Raw genomic sequence first — 13,880 nt, forward strand, 5'->3', positions numbered from 1 at the left:
AGTTTCATCCACTCCTGTGTGCTGAATTTGTCACAACACCGCTGTAAAAAGCAGAAAGATCCTGGAACTCAAGCTAGTCCGAAGAGAGGGCTTGTAGTCACCACTCCCTGTAGAGAATGCGCTCTTGCTTGATAGCATCGTGCTTTGATAAGGTAATCAGTGCGCATCGTTAGATTGGAGAGTCGATGTGACAAACTTCAGCACATGAGGCCGGGGTTTCGGTGGCCTATCGATAAGGGATGGGGCCCCGGCACGTCATGAATGGCCGAGGCCGGCGATATCTGGTCGGCGCAAGCATTGAATCGACAGATTCCGACACGACTTGTCCTCCTGCAGACCTCAGATAAATCATGGCCAAATTACTGAAGAAACCTTTGAAGCTTGCTTGCGTGCAGCTATCAACTGGTAGGCACGCGATACATGGCTCTGACAGACATGGCTAATGTTAAGCAGGCGCCGACAAGGCGGCCAACCTCGCACGAGCAAGATCAAAGGTGCTCGAAGCAACCTCCAAGGGTGCCAATCTTGTCGTCCTGCCCGAATGCTTCAACTCTCCTTACGGCACTAAGTACTTCCCCAAATATGCTGAAACGCTGCAACCGTCACCACCAACTGAGTCTCAATCGCCTACCTTCCACGCCCTTTCCGCTCTCGCTAAGGAGTCAAAGGCCTACCTGATTGGAGGCAGCATCCCCGAGTACCTTGCCGAATCAGACAAGCACTACAACACAAGTTTGGTTTTTGGTCCCGACGGAAGCCTGCTGGCAACACACAGAAAGGTTCACCTGTTCGACATCGACATTCCGGGAAAGATCAGATTTCAAGAGAGCGAGATCTTGAGTCCTGGAAACAAGGTCACCTTGGTCGATCTGCCAGAGTACGGAAAGATCGCTGTTGCCATCTGCTATGATATCCGCTTCCCCGAGCTGGCCATGGTTGCTGCAAGACAAGGCGCTTTCCTGCTGGTCTATCCTGGTGCATTCAACCTTACTACCGGTGAACTGCATTGGAAGCTTCAAGCTCGTGCCAGAGCTATGGATAACCAAGTTTATGTGGGTCTCTGCTCCCCTGCTAGAGACATGACTGCCGATTACAATGCTTGGGGTCACAGCATGATTGTCAACCCGAATGCTCAGGTTCTCAGTGAACTTGATGAGAAGGAAGACATCGTCTATGCCGATCTGGACGGAGAAACAATCGAGCAGACAAGGAAGGGCATTCCGATCTACACCCAGAGAAGATTTGACGTTTACCCCGACGTCAGCAAGGGCGACGTTAAGTACGAAGAATAATGATCAATAAATGCACACTTGTAGAACCAAATCCAGGGGCTCAGATCCAGAGGTAAAAGGCTATGGAAATGCACCATGTTCTTGAGATGTGTTGAGGAGTCCGCAGAGATGGGGCGATCGACGCAATCTCGGTGGCAGCTTCCTCAAATGTGCATATGATGGTGCATATTTGCAAATGGTAGGGAGCAACGACGCGATAGCAGGAACGACACGCCTCGGCGCTTCCTATACGGCATCCGACCAAACGCAACTCCAACTCTTACCTTCTTATGCATCTTCACGTCTTGTCATTCTTTATTGTATCAATATGGTGACTACTCGTATACGACTACCTTGGTTGGTCGCTGAGCCATCTCCAGGCGCATCCACGCCATCCACCTACGATTCGACTCCTCCCAGCGAGCGAGACATGCCTGCCACTCTACCTCGCAAAGATCCTGCCTCCTATGAGAGACTCGTCAAGGCACCTGTGATCAGCGACTCGCCGGCATCGTCAGCCAAATCGCCCACCTGGCCAATGGTCCCCCTCTCTGAGCTGGATATCCAGATTCCAGTCCGGTCATCCAGTCTGGCCTCGACGCCATCTGAAGCACGCGTCTCATCGCCCGACCCATCCAACTTGGGAGTGTACAACGACGGCACTCTTTCTCGCAAGCCAACCGTTCGCAATGCTGTGACGTTCCGTTCTCCAGACGTCTCCCCCAAGACTCTATCACCGCCCTCATCTTCGTCAACGGACAAGGACAGAAAGAACCTTGAGCGTGCCGTCACTGGTCTCCACAACCTGATGGAAGAAGCTTTGACTGTTGCTCATGATGCCGCTCACAACAACAGGACTGAAGATGTGGCCCAGATCCTCGATGAAGCCAAGATTGCCCTTCGCAAGTCAAGCACCGTGCATGGCTACATGACCTCTCCGCTTCCCATTGACGACGCCGAGAGTGATGAGTACTTCTCCTCTGACGACTACGATCAAGGTTCCGATTCTGATGCCGATATCGAGTCCAACGTGTCATCTCTGCCGCCGAAAGAGGCCATCTCGAATGATACCATCCCGACAGCCTACACCAAGAGTAAGAGCGGCCTTTCTTTGAAGCCGGTTTCGACCACTCCAGTTGCCAGCGCCGCCCCTCGATACTCGATCAGGCAACATTCTGTCGTGCACCCCATTGTCAGTCCACCCTTTGAGCAAGACGGTAGACGACCAGCTTCACACCAAGGGGCGGTCCTGGTGTCATCGTCAGAAGACTTCTCAATGACTCAAACTCCACCTCAGATGTACTCCAAAGCTGCTGCAGAGCCTGACACACATGACTGGGCTTATGTCAAGCGCCCTTCAACCCGTCGCGACCGTAGAGGCGGTTCGGAGCCTGGCATGGCTAGCCAAGATGAAACGGTTCTGCCGGCCTCTACCGGAGAAAGAGCCTTTGTCATGCTGCCACCCCTCATCTCGCAAGACGCATCCGTGAGAACTCCAGAGCAGATGCCATACCAACCTCTTCGTATCTCGATGCCCAACGTGCCACTTCGTCGATCTCTTCGACCTGTTCGTTCTGACCCTCAGCTGTCAAGTACACCTTCGCCACCACGTCAGCCGGCAACATATGCCGTCTATGATCCAAAGCACTATGTCACTCCAGACTACCCAACCACCAATTATCCTGCCACGAGTCAGCCGGAGGCTTCAGGACTGCCTCCAGCTCCTGCCAAACGTTAGAAACCAAAGGCTGGTGCGAGTCGCATCTTCGAGTCGCCATATTATCACGTTCCAGAACGAAGGGATGTAGTTGCACCTTTGCCTACATCTACCCAGCCGATCCAACCCGCCCAGCTTGCATCTGGGCCTGGTCAACCTCCTCCAGCAAACGTCCCATCTCCAGACTTGAGCTTGAAACATCCACGCAAGAACCACATCAGCTTGAGAGACGAGCAAGGTTTCCGCTTCCACAGATATCGTCGTTCACCCATCGCCAGAGAATGGAAGATCGGCCGCAAACGCATCACCGCCGTTGTTGCCTGTCTGAATACCATGCTTGTCGGATTAATTGCAGGTGTCTATGTGAGTACTGATTGCAGCGTCTGACAGTGCATCCAGGCTAATCTTCTCAGGCCGGCGAAGTACCCAAGATTCAGTACAAGCTAGGAGATGAGCATCACCATGTAATATTGGGAAACGTGCTGTGAGTCAATGAATGTTTGGATCACATCGTTTGCTTCGATGCTGACATACTTGAAGGCTTTACGTTGGCATGGGAATCACTACACTCATTTTCTGGCCATTACCGCTTCTGCACGGACGCAGACCTTACACTCTGGCAGCACTTGCGGTCGCGATCCCGCTCCAGTTTCCACAGTCAATTGCAACAGCTTTTGCGAGAGGTCCTCATCTGACAAAGGCTCTTGTTGGTCTGCTTGTTCCTCGCTTCTTTCTCGGATTTGTTCTTGGCTTCGCGCACATCAATTTTCTGTCAACTCTGCTCGATTTATTCGGTGCATCACTGCAATCCCGAAACCCTCATCAAGAGATTGTCGTGTACGATGATGTCCGTCGTCAAGGCGGAGGTATGGGGATCTGGCTAGGCCTCTGGTCATGGTGCTTCGTTGGATCCCTTTCTCTTGGTTTCCTCATCGGTGCTTCAATTACGCAGCACCTTGCTCCGGCATGGGGCTTCTACGTCGTGGTCATATTACTCTCCTTCTTCATCTTGATCAACGTCATTGCACCCGAGACACGCCGCGCTCCTTATCGACGATCGGTCTTGAGGTATATGGACGAGGACGAAAAGCTCAAGAAACGTGTTGCACGTGGCGAGATCAAGCTTCATCTTGACCAAGACGGTCCCAAGTACTGGTGGGAGGAAGTCTGGGCTGGCATGCGGCTCATGGGCCATATGTTTTGCCAGTTCGGCTTTTTTGTACTCGCTGTGTACTTGGCTTGGATCTATGCCTTGGTTGTGCTCATCACATTGGTAAGTCTTGCTTGCCCTGACATCATTCGCATCTGCTGACTAGACCTAGCTCCTGGGTGCATTGCTTTCTCGTAACTACAGGTGGCAGCCTCAGTACATCGGACTCGCAGTCTTTGCTGTCGCAGTGGGCGCAGCGCTCGCTGTCCCACTGACAAAGGCCAATGTTTTCTCTCGCGACAGAGTTCAACCAACACGAACCGACAGTGGCACCTTCGAAGCACGTGTTACATGGTCGTCACATCTGCTCAGAAGATGTCTGTTCACTTTCGCTCTGCCGATCGCTGGTCTTGCGTACGTACTAGCCTCTCCTGGGCCCATTGTGAAAGCAGCTGGCCCCACTGTTCTTGCTGCTATCATTGGCTTCCTTGCATGCCTCGCCGTTGCTGAATGCATTGGTTTGGCAATGGAGGCTTTCGACACTAGCGACCTTCAACCCGGAGTGAACAGCAAGCACCGTTTGCAAAGTATGGAAAGCGCCACTCGAAGAAGACGCACGAACTATTCGTCCTACCCACGTGTGTGTGCTGGTATCTTCGCTGCTCAAGGTATTGGATTCTTCTTCGCAGCCGCTGCAACCGCAGTGAGTGGCAACATGACCCGAGCTCTTGGAGCGCAAGCGGCCACTGGAGTCACAGTCGGCATTTTGCTCGGCTTGACAATGCTGTTGTCACTCGTCATGTGGCGCTTCAGATCTGTCCAAGTGATCCCGAATGGTGCCTTTGGGTCTCGTGGAGGAGGAAGCTTTGACACAAGAGCAGACCAGGACTGGAAGCCTGTGGTGATTGGCAACCCTTCGGGAAAGATGAGACGTATGAACTTTCTCGAGATGGGATCATTCAGCAGGTGGACCGAGATTCGCAAGTTGAACAACTTATCCGCAGACGACAAGAAGCGGTATGTGGGGTGATGGAGTTTCTACAAGATAGTGATGATCAGGGCTCCCTCCCTAGATACACGATGAAATTGATTATCCTGAAATACCTATGACCAGACCTATATAATTCTGACAGATCGACACGCTCGATGTGTCCGGCGGATGACACAATGCAATTCTCTAATAAGAACGAGGAGGAGTGACACTCTGTGGACAGAGTCAGGAGTATGAAAACACCTGACCCTCAAAAGAATAATGGTCAGACGCCGGCACTCATCACCCATGTGGAGAGTATAACAAGAAGGTCGTGATGTGCATGCACCACAAGCTCGTGTTATTGCCCCACACCACGACTATCCAAAAGGAAAAGCTGCCGCGACATAATCGTAGCTAAAGAAGAGGCAGGCAGCAAAAGAGAATGACAAAAGAGGATGCTCTCCATCGGGGAATCGAACCCCGGTCTCCCGCGCTTGACGAGAATGTTTAACTCTTGACAAGCGGAAATCATGACCACTAGACCAATGAAGATGAGCCAGCTTTGCTGGTATTGGTTTATGATTGCCTTTTTCGGTAGGACAACATATATTGACTGAGTTTGAGGTTCTGGTGAGGTGTAGACAGATCCAAGGAGTCCTTGTGGTGATGGGGACATTGGTTGTACTAGGGGAAAATCTTGGAGGTAGGACGTCTGAAACAGGGGTTAGGAAATTTGAGATTGGAGGGGTGGCTTTTTTCTTTACATCTCCCCAATTGTGTGAATGCCTGCTACTGCGTAGTGTTTTACGATCCTTCCTCTTTGGATTCAGTGCCTTGTGGACTCTTTGTGTAGATCAGCAGTCCTTGTGTGGGAATAACATGCAATGGTATTTGCTAAGCAAGCAGTGGTGTGTGCATCGCCGTAGAGCAAAGTGATTTTTCATAGCTACAGGTTTGCACAAGATCAACACCGAAACTTCTTTTACAGCTCATTGGCTCTTCATCAGCTGGTATGAAAGCGGACAGAAACAATGATAGGTCCGAAGACAAAGGTCCGAGTGAGGATCCTTCTAGCTCTGTAGAAACAAATGAACCCTCCATCAATCATACAAGAGAACAATCCATGCACTCTCTGTTCCAACTTCTCCCCTAGATGCCCTCCACAAGCACCAGACGACCAACTCCAGCTGAGCCACACTGCGGTAGGAGATAAACTCACAATCCCGCCGTTTCTTCATCAATCCGATATGGTCTAGTGGCTAGGATTTCTCGCTCTCAAACCGCGCCTTCAAACAGCACAACCAGGTCCGAGGAGGCCGGGGTTCAATTCCCCGTGTCGGAATTTACTTCTTTTGCTCTTTTTCCTACCTCTCCTCATCACTCCGTCGTGGGTTGGAAAACCCTTTTTTTTTTCTCGGTGGGGAAAAGGTTGGGTTCGAATCCCGGGGTTGGGAAATTTTGGGGGTTTTGCACTTTCTGGGGGGGTCACTGTTTGTGGGATTTTCATACTGGTGAATTGCTATCAACTTTATTGCTGTTATTTTTGATGAGGAAGAGATTTTGGGACATCGGTAAAGGTGTTTGAATGTGTGAGTGTCGGAAATCAGGCTTCTACGAATATCGCTCCGGTAGATGGAAGGAACTGATAGAATAGATTGTCCCTCCTCGGGCTCTCCCAACTTTATAGAAACCACACTTGTAACAAAATGTACGATCCTTTTTCGGAAAGATCGAAACTCAGATTCATCGAGAGTGAAAGGCATTGCTGTAAGCCGTTACGATGATCTCAACAGGAGAGAGTGCTGTTTAGTACTATTAGTGTGGCCAACCTGGTTGTGGCATCACTGAGTGTGAATTTCCCATGTTAGCCAATCTCGCAGAACAAGAGGGAATGGCGACATCCATATCAACATCGCGTCTCGCAAGAGCAGTGACTCCAAGACGGTTTGCTACCACCATGTTCAAGTCCCGAGATGGAGGTCGCCGCCCACTCAAACATATACATCAGGTGAGAGCGAACAACGCGTTGCTGGACCTGCTGTCAGCTCATGGATCGTGGAAGAATGCATGTTCAATCTTTTGGCATCATGTACACTTGAGAGTTCTTTCTTCCATTCGTAGTATTACTTAAGAGGGTTGTTTGAAGAAGAGTGGAAACTGAACTAGCTAATACTTCCGACACACGTCTCTCTGATACAGCATCTCCCTCGCTCATGAGCACATCGATATCGTACTTCCTTCAGAAATCCGCTCGAACAGTTGTGATGCGAGTTGGAGGAAAGGAGACCCACACAGAGAGAGAGGGAAGGCAGGACCAAGTACCCACCATGCTCAAATAGAATACTTTCGGTTCGTTCCTGCCCGGTCCATTCCTTCCCATTCCAACACAGTCTCTCCTTTGCCCTTTCTCGACAGTTGTAAAAACACAATAGTTGCAAACAATGCATGCTGCTTCTTCTCTTCCTCCCCTCGTTGATTCTTTTCCTGCCGCCGATGCGTTGATAAAAACAGAATGTGCCTCCCCATGAGAAGGTATAAAACGCCCCCAAAAAACAGACAATAATCAAATAACATAGAATCTTGTCTCGTGTCAGACTATCGTAGCCACTCATATCTGTGGCTGGTCGACTTCAGTGGTGTGGTGTGGTTAAATATATGAATCGATACCGTTCAACGAGTGGTAGTCGTCGTGGATGAGCTGAGTTGTGTGTGCACGCGATATTGTGCGTGTGAGTGGTCTTATTAGACTTTCTTGAGCGGACGTTCGAGCTGATTCAGCAGATCATCCAGTTGGGACCAGTTCTCTGGAGCCATTGCAAACTTGCGGTGCTTGCGTGATTGGCAGTGAGCGTCAAAGTCGTCGAACTTGTCTCTGCAGTTTTCACAATATCCAGCCTTCATCTCACGCTCTACGACCACCTTCTTGCGGACCTGTTGTGTACGACGGGATCGGCTTGTGTCCTCTTCGCCCTCTTCACGAATGTGTCCCAAAGTCTCTTGTGCCTTGCGCTTGGCTGCTCTAGGCGCTTGTTGACGATCACCGTTGATCGCTGCGCGCATGTCGGTAAGGTAGGATGATTGCAGTGGATCGTTGGAGTTGACGCTTGCTCCTCTCTCCAATGCTCTGCGCTTCAGGGCGGTGATCTCTTTGCTTGCGCCAATGTTACGGGTTCCAGGTGCCGTCGAGGAGATGGTAGATGAAACGATTTGCGAACGAATAGCGGATGTGATGTTCGAAGGTTGAACTCCTGACGCGACAGGTTCTCCCCCAATGAATCGAGGTGCTCCTCTCATGTTGGCCTGAGTGCTGCCGAACAGTGCGGGCATGCTGCCAGTATCCATAGAGTTTTGCCTCTTGTTGGGAATATTCTTCGGAGGATCCAGAGGCTTCACATGGTCATCGACAACTTCGGGCTTGTCCTGACGCTCTACAGGCTCCTTCGGCTGAGACGTCGTGGACTGGGATGGTCCTGTTCCAGCAGCAGCTCGACTGCGAGTGACGGGGATACCGGCGGCCAATTTGCGTTCCTTCTCTGCATCTGCAGCCTTCTGCTCTTCAGCCAGACGCAGCTTCTTGGTGTGCGATGGGTCTTCGACGAACGGACATCTTCCTATGGGGGTCAGACGGAACTGCGGCCACTTACCCTCCTCCTTATGGGTGACCTTCGGATAGTCGCGAACCATGACAGGACGAGTGCGTTCGTCCATATCGTGAACATAGATGTAGTTTCCTCTGAACTGAACCGAGTCCTGAGCAGCGACAGCCAGATCACGGTCGGCAGGTCCGATGACCTTTTCATTTCGCAGCAGTGTTTGCAAGTCTGCCTTCTCTCCTCTACACAAAGTTGAGACGATGTGTCTTCTCTGATTAGGTTGCTCACCGGTATCAGTATCGAACATGGTTGTCATCATGCGCTGCAACTTCTCCAAAGCCCAGATCTTGATACCAAGCTCTCTAGCCTTGGACAAGACATCATTGCTTTGAACGCCGAGCTTGCGTGGCTCGACAGTCTGGAGACTGGAACGAAACGTGTCAGTGAGGGCAGCAAGGTGATGTGGTAGGCAGAACAATACCTTTGGGCAGCGGAGGCTTGAGTACGACCTTGCAAACTGGCCTCGAGGAGATCAGCAGTCTTCTTCTGGGCGCCGGTCAGAGTAGAGTCTTGAGGACGATCAAGGAGAGAAGGGTCGATGGTCTTCAATGAAGTATGGTGAGAGTCATTCTTAGAGGTGCTATGACCATCCTCGAAACTTGTCGAGGCAAGTTCTGGAGGAATAGGACGGGTCGTGACCACATGAGTGACAGAGCGCGAGAAGAACTTTTCCTCTTTCTATTACTTGAGGTCAGCATGGTGTAGTAGTATGTGGAAAGAAGAAGAGCGTACGGCGCCAAGATATTGAATCTGTCTCGAGACCTTTGTTCGAACGTCATCAGACACACTTTCGAAGTAGAAGACGAACTGAGGGAAAGCCTTTCTATAGTGCCGTTGCCATTGACGAATGCTCTCGAGACTGTCTGCAGTCCTCTGGACGGGCTTCTGCGCAGATGGAGGCTTCCTGGCAGCAGCAAGTTTCCTCTCAAAGGCAGTCGGAGGGGCATTGCCAGGCTTCTTCAAGAACAATTGTGCATCCTTCTCTTGCTGAGCCAGGGATTGACGGATCAAGGAACGCGGTTGTTGGTTCTCATCGTGGTCGAGATCGAGGACTTGTTTTTTAAGAGGAGGCTGGCCGGCGTCACGCGGGTCTTGGGCTCTAGAGCGCTTGCCAGAGATGGGGTTGACGGTACGGAAGGGAGAGTTGACGGCATTTGAATTGTTGGCCAGCGGGAGCCGCTTGCTGGACATGTTTGAGAGGGCCGACAGGGTGGCCATGTAGTGGGTTTGCTGGTGGTGCTGTCTCTGTCTGTGGACGGCTTTGCACGCGACTCGGACGCGCTCACTGGCACATTCTAGCAGCGCTGTCGAGGTAACAAGAGAGAGGAGACTGGAAGATTAGTCGAGATAGTAGAGTCGAACACAGGAGAAGTGAAAGGAGCGAATATGGACTGGAAGCAGTTGCAAACGCGACGAGTCGAGATGGATGTGGATGTTTTGATGTGTGCATGCTCTTTCCCTGACTGATGAGAGCCTCCGAGCTTCGCGCGTTCGAGCGTCTGTATGCACAACTCACAACTCCCCGCACAACATGATACCCACCAATTCAACCTCGATTCTTCTATTTCTTGCTCTATTGTCTCGTCTACATTCCTGATCATCGCTTGACAGCGGCCTCGATCTATTTCGACTTTATTTATCTGTCCCGACGCTCCTGCATCCTAGCATTGCACATGTCCACAACTTGCCTGTCAAAAGCCTATCTGTATGCAGCCCCGGCAACTACATCATTCTGCACTAATTAGTCTCCGCTTAGCGCGTTCCACTTCTTTTATTTTGTTGGTAAACATCCCCTAACGCCTGAGGGCCTCAATATCAACAACCTCCTTTACTGCCTCTGTTGTCAACACATAAGGATGTTCCTCTGTTATGCACACACTATCTTCGATCCGAATTGCCAATCCTTGGAAGTGCTTTGGCCACCTCTCGTCTTCTGGAACATAAATTCCCCTGCTTTGCGTTAGTGCTTGAATGCCTCATTCACTATTTTTACATTACTCACGGCTCGATCGTGATGCACTCTCCTGCAGTTAGCTTTCCGGTTCTTGGGTGTCCTGGGGCATCGTGAACATCCAGACCAATATAGTGCCCGACATGGTGAGGGAATAATGTCTCGAGAGCCTTTATACATTAGCGTTATGTTCGATGGTAGTTTCACCACCAGGGCACATACATTGCCTTCCATGTTGAAACCCAAAGACTTCAGTCCATCGCGCAACCCAGTTTCGGTGATGCGATGCAACTTGTCAAGCGAAAGATCAGCGTCCTCACGACAGAGCGATACCACGCTTCTCTGGACCTTGAGGATCATCTCATACAACTCTCTCTGCGGGTCTGTGAATTTGCCGTTGACTGGCCATGTGCGTGTAATGTCGGTAATATAGCCACCATATTCACCACCAGCGTCAACAAGCACGAGCTCGCCTTCCCTGCATTGATTGTCAGCCAAAGAATTACTGGCCTCGTATGCGCACGTACTTGAGGGTCTGGTCGTTGCGAGTGTAATGGATACTCAAACCATTCTAATGACTGTCAGTACTACACAAGCTTTAAGTAGTGATCGTGCCGTACCTTGCCACCGGCAACAACAGGCACATAGGCTGAGCCATCCAAGCCACCAATCTTGAATCCAGTGTCGAGCATAGTCCAAAGATCTTTCTCGGTGGAGATGGGTGTCTTCATAGTCTCCGTAAAAGCTCTTCCAGAAACCTGGCCGGCCTTTCTCATATTCAATATCTCTGCCTCGCTCTTCTTGACACGAAGATTGTTCATGATAGGTCTCAGTGGTCGAACGTTGTTTTTCTGGAGGAGCTTGCCAAATCCCTCTGATGGGACCTGCTTCAAGCTAGAGAAATAACGCTTGAAAGCAGACTTGCTGGCAGTACCGAGTAGATCGGTGTAGACTTCCTTTGCGCGTCCGATGATGTCTGGGAGAACAGCATGGCATCGGTTGATGTCGCCCGCCTGTGAAAAGGTCAACTCGATTCCGAAGCGTATGAATCTCAATCACATACCTCATCGGCGTTGAAGACGTCTAATGCAGCCTGAATTCCACTTCGGGCACCGTCCCATTGCTCGGCCTTGAGATCCTTGGGTCTGACGAATAGGTGAAAAGTGTATTCAACGTCCGAATCACCCTTCTCTGGAGAAATATGAGCTAATTGTCTTCTTGTATAACGGAATTGCGACACACCCACCAATAACTGCCAGTGCTTCAGGCTCGTTGAAGCCTGCGTGATCATATTTCAGCGACCATCTCTTAACAGCGGACCAGTGGCATGTGTGTACCGGTCAAGTAGAAGAAGTTCGGTTCTTGGTGAAACTCATAAAAGACGGCGCCGGAACGGTATTTAATATCGGACGAGGCAAGGACGGCGATACTGTTCTTCGGGAGTGCTTTGGCGAGGTTTGCGCGACGGTGGTGATATTCGAGAGCAGAAATTCCGGGAGTCACTGGATTGGAGAGGAGTAAGCGTGGGTCCGTATAGAATTCCGATCAGCGGGAGGACATTACAGTCTCCCGGCGCAATGAGATGTGGATGTGTCTCATGCAAAGGCTGGCCAAACTGCAGGTCGGCAGCCGAGACCATGGTTCGGCGGTAGTGTAGAGGCAGACATGATGGTCTGGCAAGTGAGAGGACTGACCGAGGCCTTGAAACGGCTCTCAGCAAGTTGCGACTGCTTCTCATGCTTGGTCTTGTCGTGTGTCAGTAGATGTCACGACTCGGGCCATGGTTTAAACTTAGATCGGCGACCCTGTCCATAAACTCCGAAGAAGCACAGGCCAAAGCTTATAATTCGAGATTGCGGGGACGAGCATCGGCAACAGATTCGGTCATACGTCACAGGATTTTGTGTCTCATTCGAGGCTTATCATCCCTCGTGCCTGCCTGGTGTATACTATGCCTTGAGAGAGCATCAACGGCTGCGACGGCGCTGAACATCTGTCGCATACTCAGCATCATCTTATATATCATCTCGCCAAAGTGTTGCCAGCACGTCTCAGAATGTCTTCGGACATTGAATCCTTTGCTGCTCATCTGCAGTCGTCGAAACGCATCTTGGCTTTGCTCGGAGCTGGATTATCTGCTTCTTCTGGACTACCTACCTTCCGAGGCGCAGGAGGCTTGTGGAGGACTCATGATGCCACCTCTCTAGCGACACCCGAGGCTTTCAATGCCGACCCTGCTCTGGTCTGGCAGTTTTACAGCTATCGTCGTCACATGGCTCTCAAGGCTCAGCCAAACAGAGCCCATCTCGCTTTGGCCGAGTTAGCCAGGAAGAATCCAGGCTTCATGACGCTCAGTCAGAATGTCGACGGTAAGTCTACCTCTCTCACACAATCCACTCCCTGAGCTGACAGCATGACCTAGGCCTCTCACAACGTGCGAAACATCCCTCAGACAAGCTTCAACTGCTCCATGGCAGTCTATTCAACGTCAAGTGCACCTCCTTCTATTGCTCATACCATGCCGAAAACTTTACCGACCCCATTGTACCCGCCCTCAAGATACCGCTAGACGAATCAGATCCTACCACCAAAGAAGCCCGTCACGCCGTCTCGGACGCTTTGCAAGCCAAACAGGAACATAAAGAGCTGGACATATCAGACGCAAACATTCATCTACCCTCGGTGAAAATATCAGACCTGCCAAAATGTCCAGAATGTCACAAGGGTCTTTTGAGGCCTGGCGTTGTCTGGTTTGGAGAGGCTCTTCCAAGCAAGGTCATCAACACCGTGGATGACTTTATCGTCGACTCTGACAAGATTGACTTGATCATGGTAATTGGTACGAGTGCCAAAGTCTACCCAGCTGCTGGTTACGTTGACCGTGCGAGAGCCAAAGGAGCTCGAGTTGCGGTCATCAACGCAGATCGCGCAGATGCTCCCGCTGGTGGCATCTCAGATAGTGACTGGTTCTTCGAAGGCGACGCTGCCCAAATCGTCCCCGAGATATTGAGGAGCGTTATTGGTGAGATTGAGCAGCCTGCCGAGAGATTATAGAGGTACATTGCATGGCTATGATTGCATGAACACTTGAACGGCCTTCTTTTTGGAAATTATGAGGTATCGACACATTCTTGAACTACTCTTAATAGCAGGAGAGAATTGGGT

The 13,880-nt window shown here is 50.9% G+C and overlaps 6 protein-coding genes across 6 annotated transcripts; 3 read left to right on the plus strand and 3 right to left on the minus strand.

The window, feature by feature from the left end:
• Positions 1–350: 350 nt before the first annotated feature.
• Positions 351–1,292, plus strand: M438DRAFT_372520 (carbon-nitrogen hydrolase; the record flags this gene model as incomplete). Its single annotated transcript, XM_029908352.1, has 2 exons — positions 351–405; positions 454–1,292. The coding sequence occupies 2 exons, from the start codon at positions 351–353 to the stop codon at positions 1,290–1,292; spliced, it is 894 nt and encodes a 297-aa protein (XP_029763096.1).
• A 307-nt stretch (positions 1,293–1,599) lies between these two features.
• Positions 1,600–5,168, plus strand: M438DRAFT_332735 (uncharacterized protein; the record flags this gene model as incomplete). The annotated part of the gene is made up of 5 exons (XM_029903539.1): positions 1,600–3,004; positions 3,065–3,351; positions 3,402–3,472; positions 3,529–4,261; positions 4,311–5,168. The coding sequence occupies 5 exons, from the start codon at positions 1,600–1,602 to the stop codon at positions 5,166–5,168; spliced, it is 3,354 nt and encodes a 1,117-aa protein (XP_029763097.1).
• Positions 5,169–7,853: 2,685 nt separating this feature from the next.
• Positions 7,854–9,955, minus strand: M438DRAFT_267854 (uncharacterized protein; the record flags this gene model as incomplete). The annotated part of the gene is made up of 3 exons (XM_029900213.1): positions 7,854–9,129; positions 9,186–9,442; positions 9,497–9,955. 3 exons carry the CDS (start codon positions 9,953–9,955, stop codon positions 7,854–7,856), a joined length of 1,992 nt encoding a protein of 663 aa, XP_029763098.1.
• Positions 9,956–9,990: 35 nt separating this feature from the next.
• Positions 9,991–10,544, minus strand: M438DRAFT_158838 (uncharacterized protein). The gene has a single exon (XM_029899030.1). It carries the CDS (start codon positions 10,363–10,365, stop codon positions 10,060–10,062), a length of 306 nt encoding a protein of 101 aa, XP_029763099.1. The 5' UTR covers positions 10,366–10,544; the 3' UTR covers positions 9,991–10,059.
• M438DRAFT_343333 (uncharacterized protein) lies at positions 10,285–12,475 on the minus strand. The gene is made up of 9 exons (XM_029904961.1): positions 12,279–12,475; positions 12,053–12,217; positions 11,962–11,994; positions 11,779–11,906; positions 11,336–11,728; positions 11,243–11,286; positions 10,938–11,193; positions 10,767–10,885; positions 10,285–10,714 (listed from the first exon to the last, which is right to left on the minus strand). Exons 1-9 carry the CDS (start codon positions 12,451–12,453, stop codon positions 10,558–10,560), a joined length of 1,470 nt encoding a protein of 489 aa, XP_029763100.1. The 5' UTR covers positions 12,454–12,475; the 3' UTR covers positions 10,285–10,557.
• Positions 12,476–12,771: 296 nt separating this feature from the next.
• Positions 12,772–13,769, plus strand: M438DRAFT_268577 (SIR2 family histone deacetylase; the record flags this gene model as incomplete). The annotated part of the gene is made up of 2 exons (XM_029900266.1): positions 12,772–13,084; positions 13,138–13,769. The coding sequence occupies 2 exons, from the start codon at positions 12,772–12,774 to the stop codon at positions 13,767–13,769; spliced, it is 945 nt and encodes a 314-aa protein (XP_029763101.1).
• Between the last annotated feature and the right edge of the window lie 111 nt (positions 13,770–13,880).

This window comes from Aureobasidium pullulans (genome assembly GCF_000721785.1).
Source record: "Aureobasidium pullulans EXF-150 unplaced genomic scaffold scaffold_4, whole genome shotgun sequence".
In the NCBI taxonomy this organism is placed as follows: domain Eukaryota; kingdom Fungi; phylum Ascomycota; class Dothideomycetes; order Dothideales; family Saccotheciaceae; genus Aureobasidium; species Aureobasidium pullulans.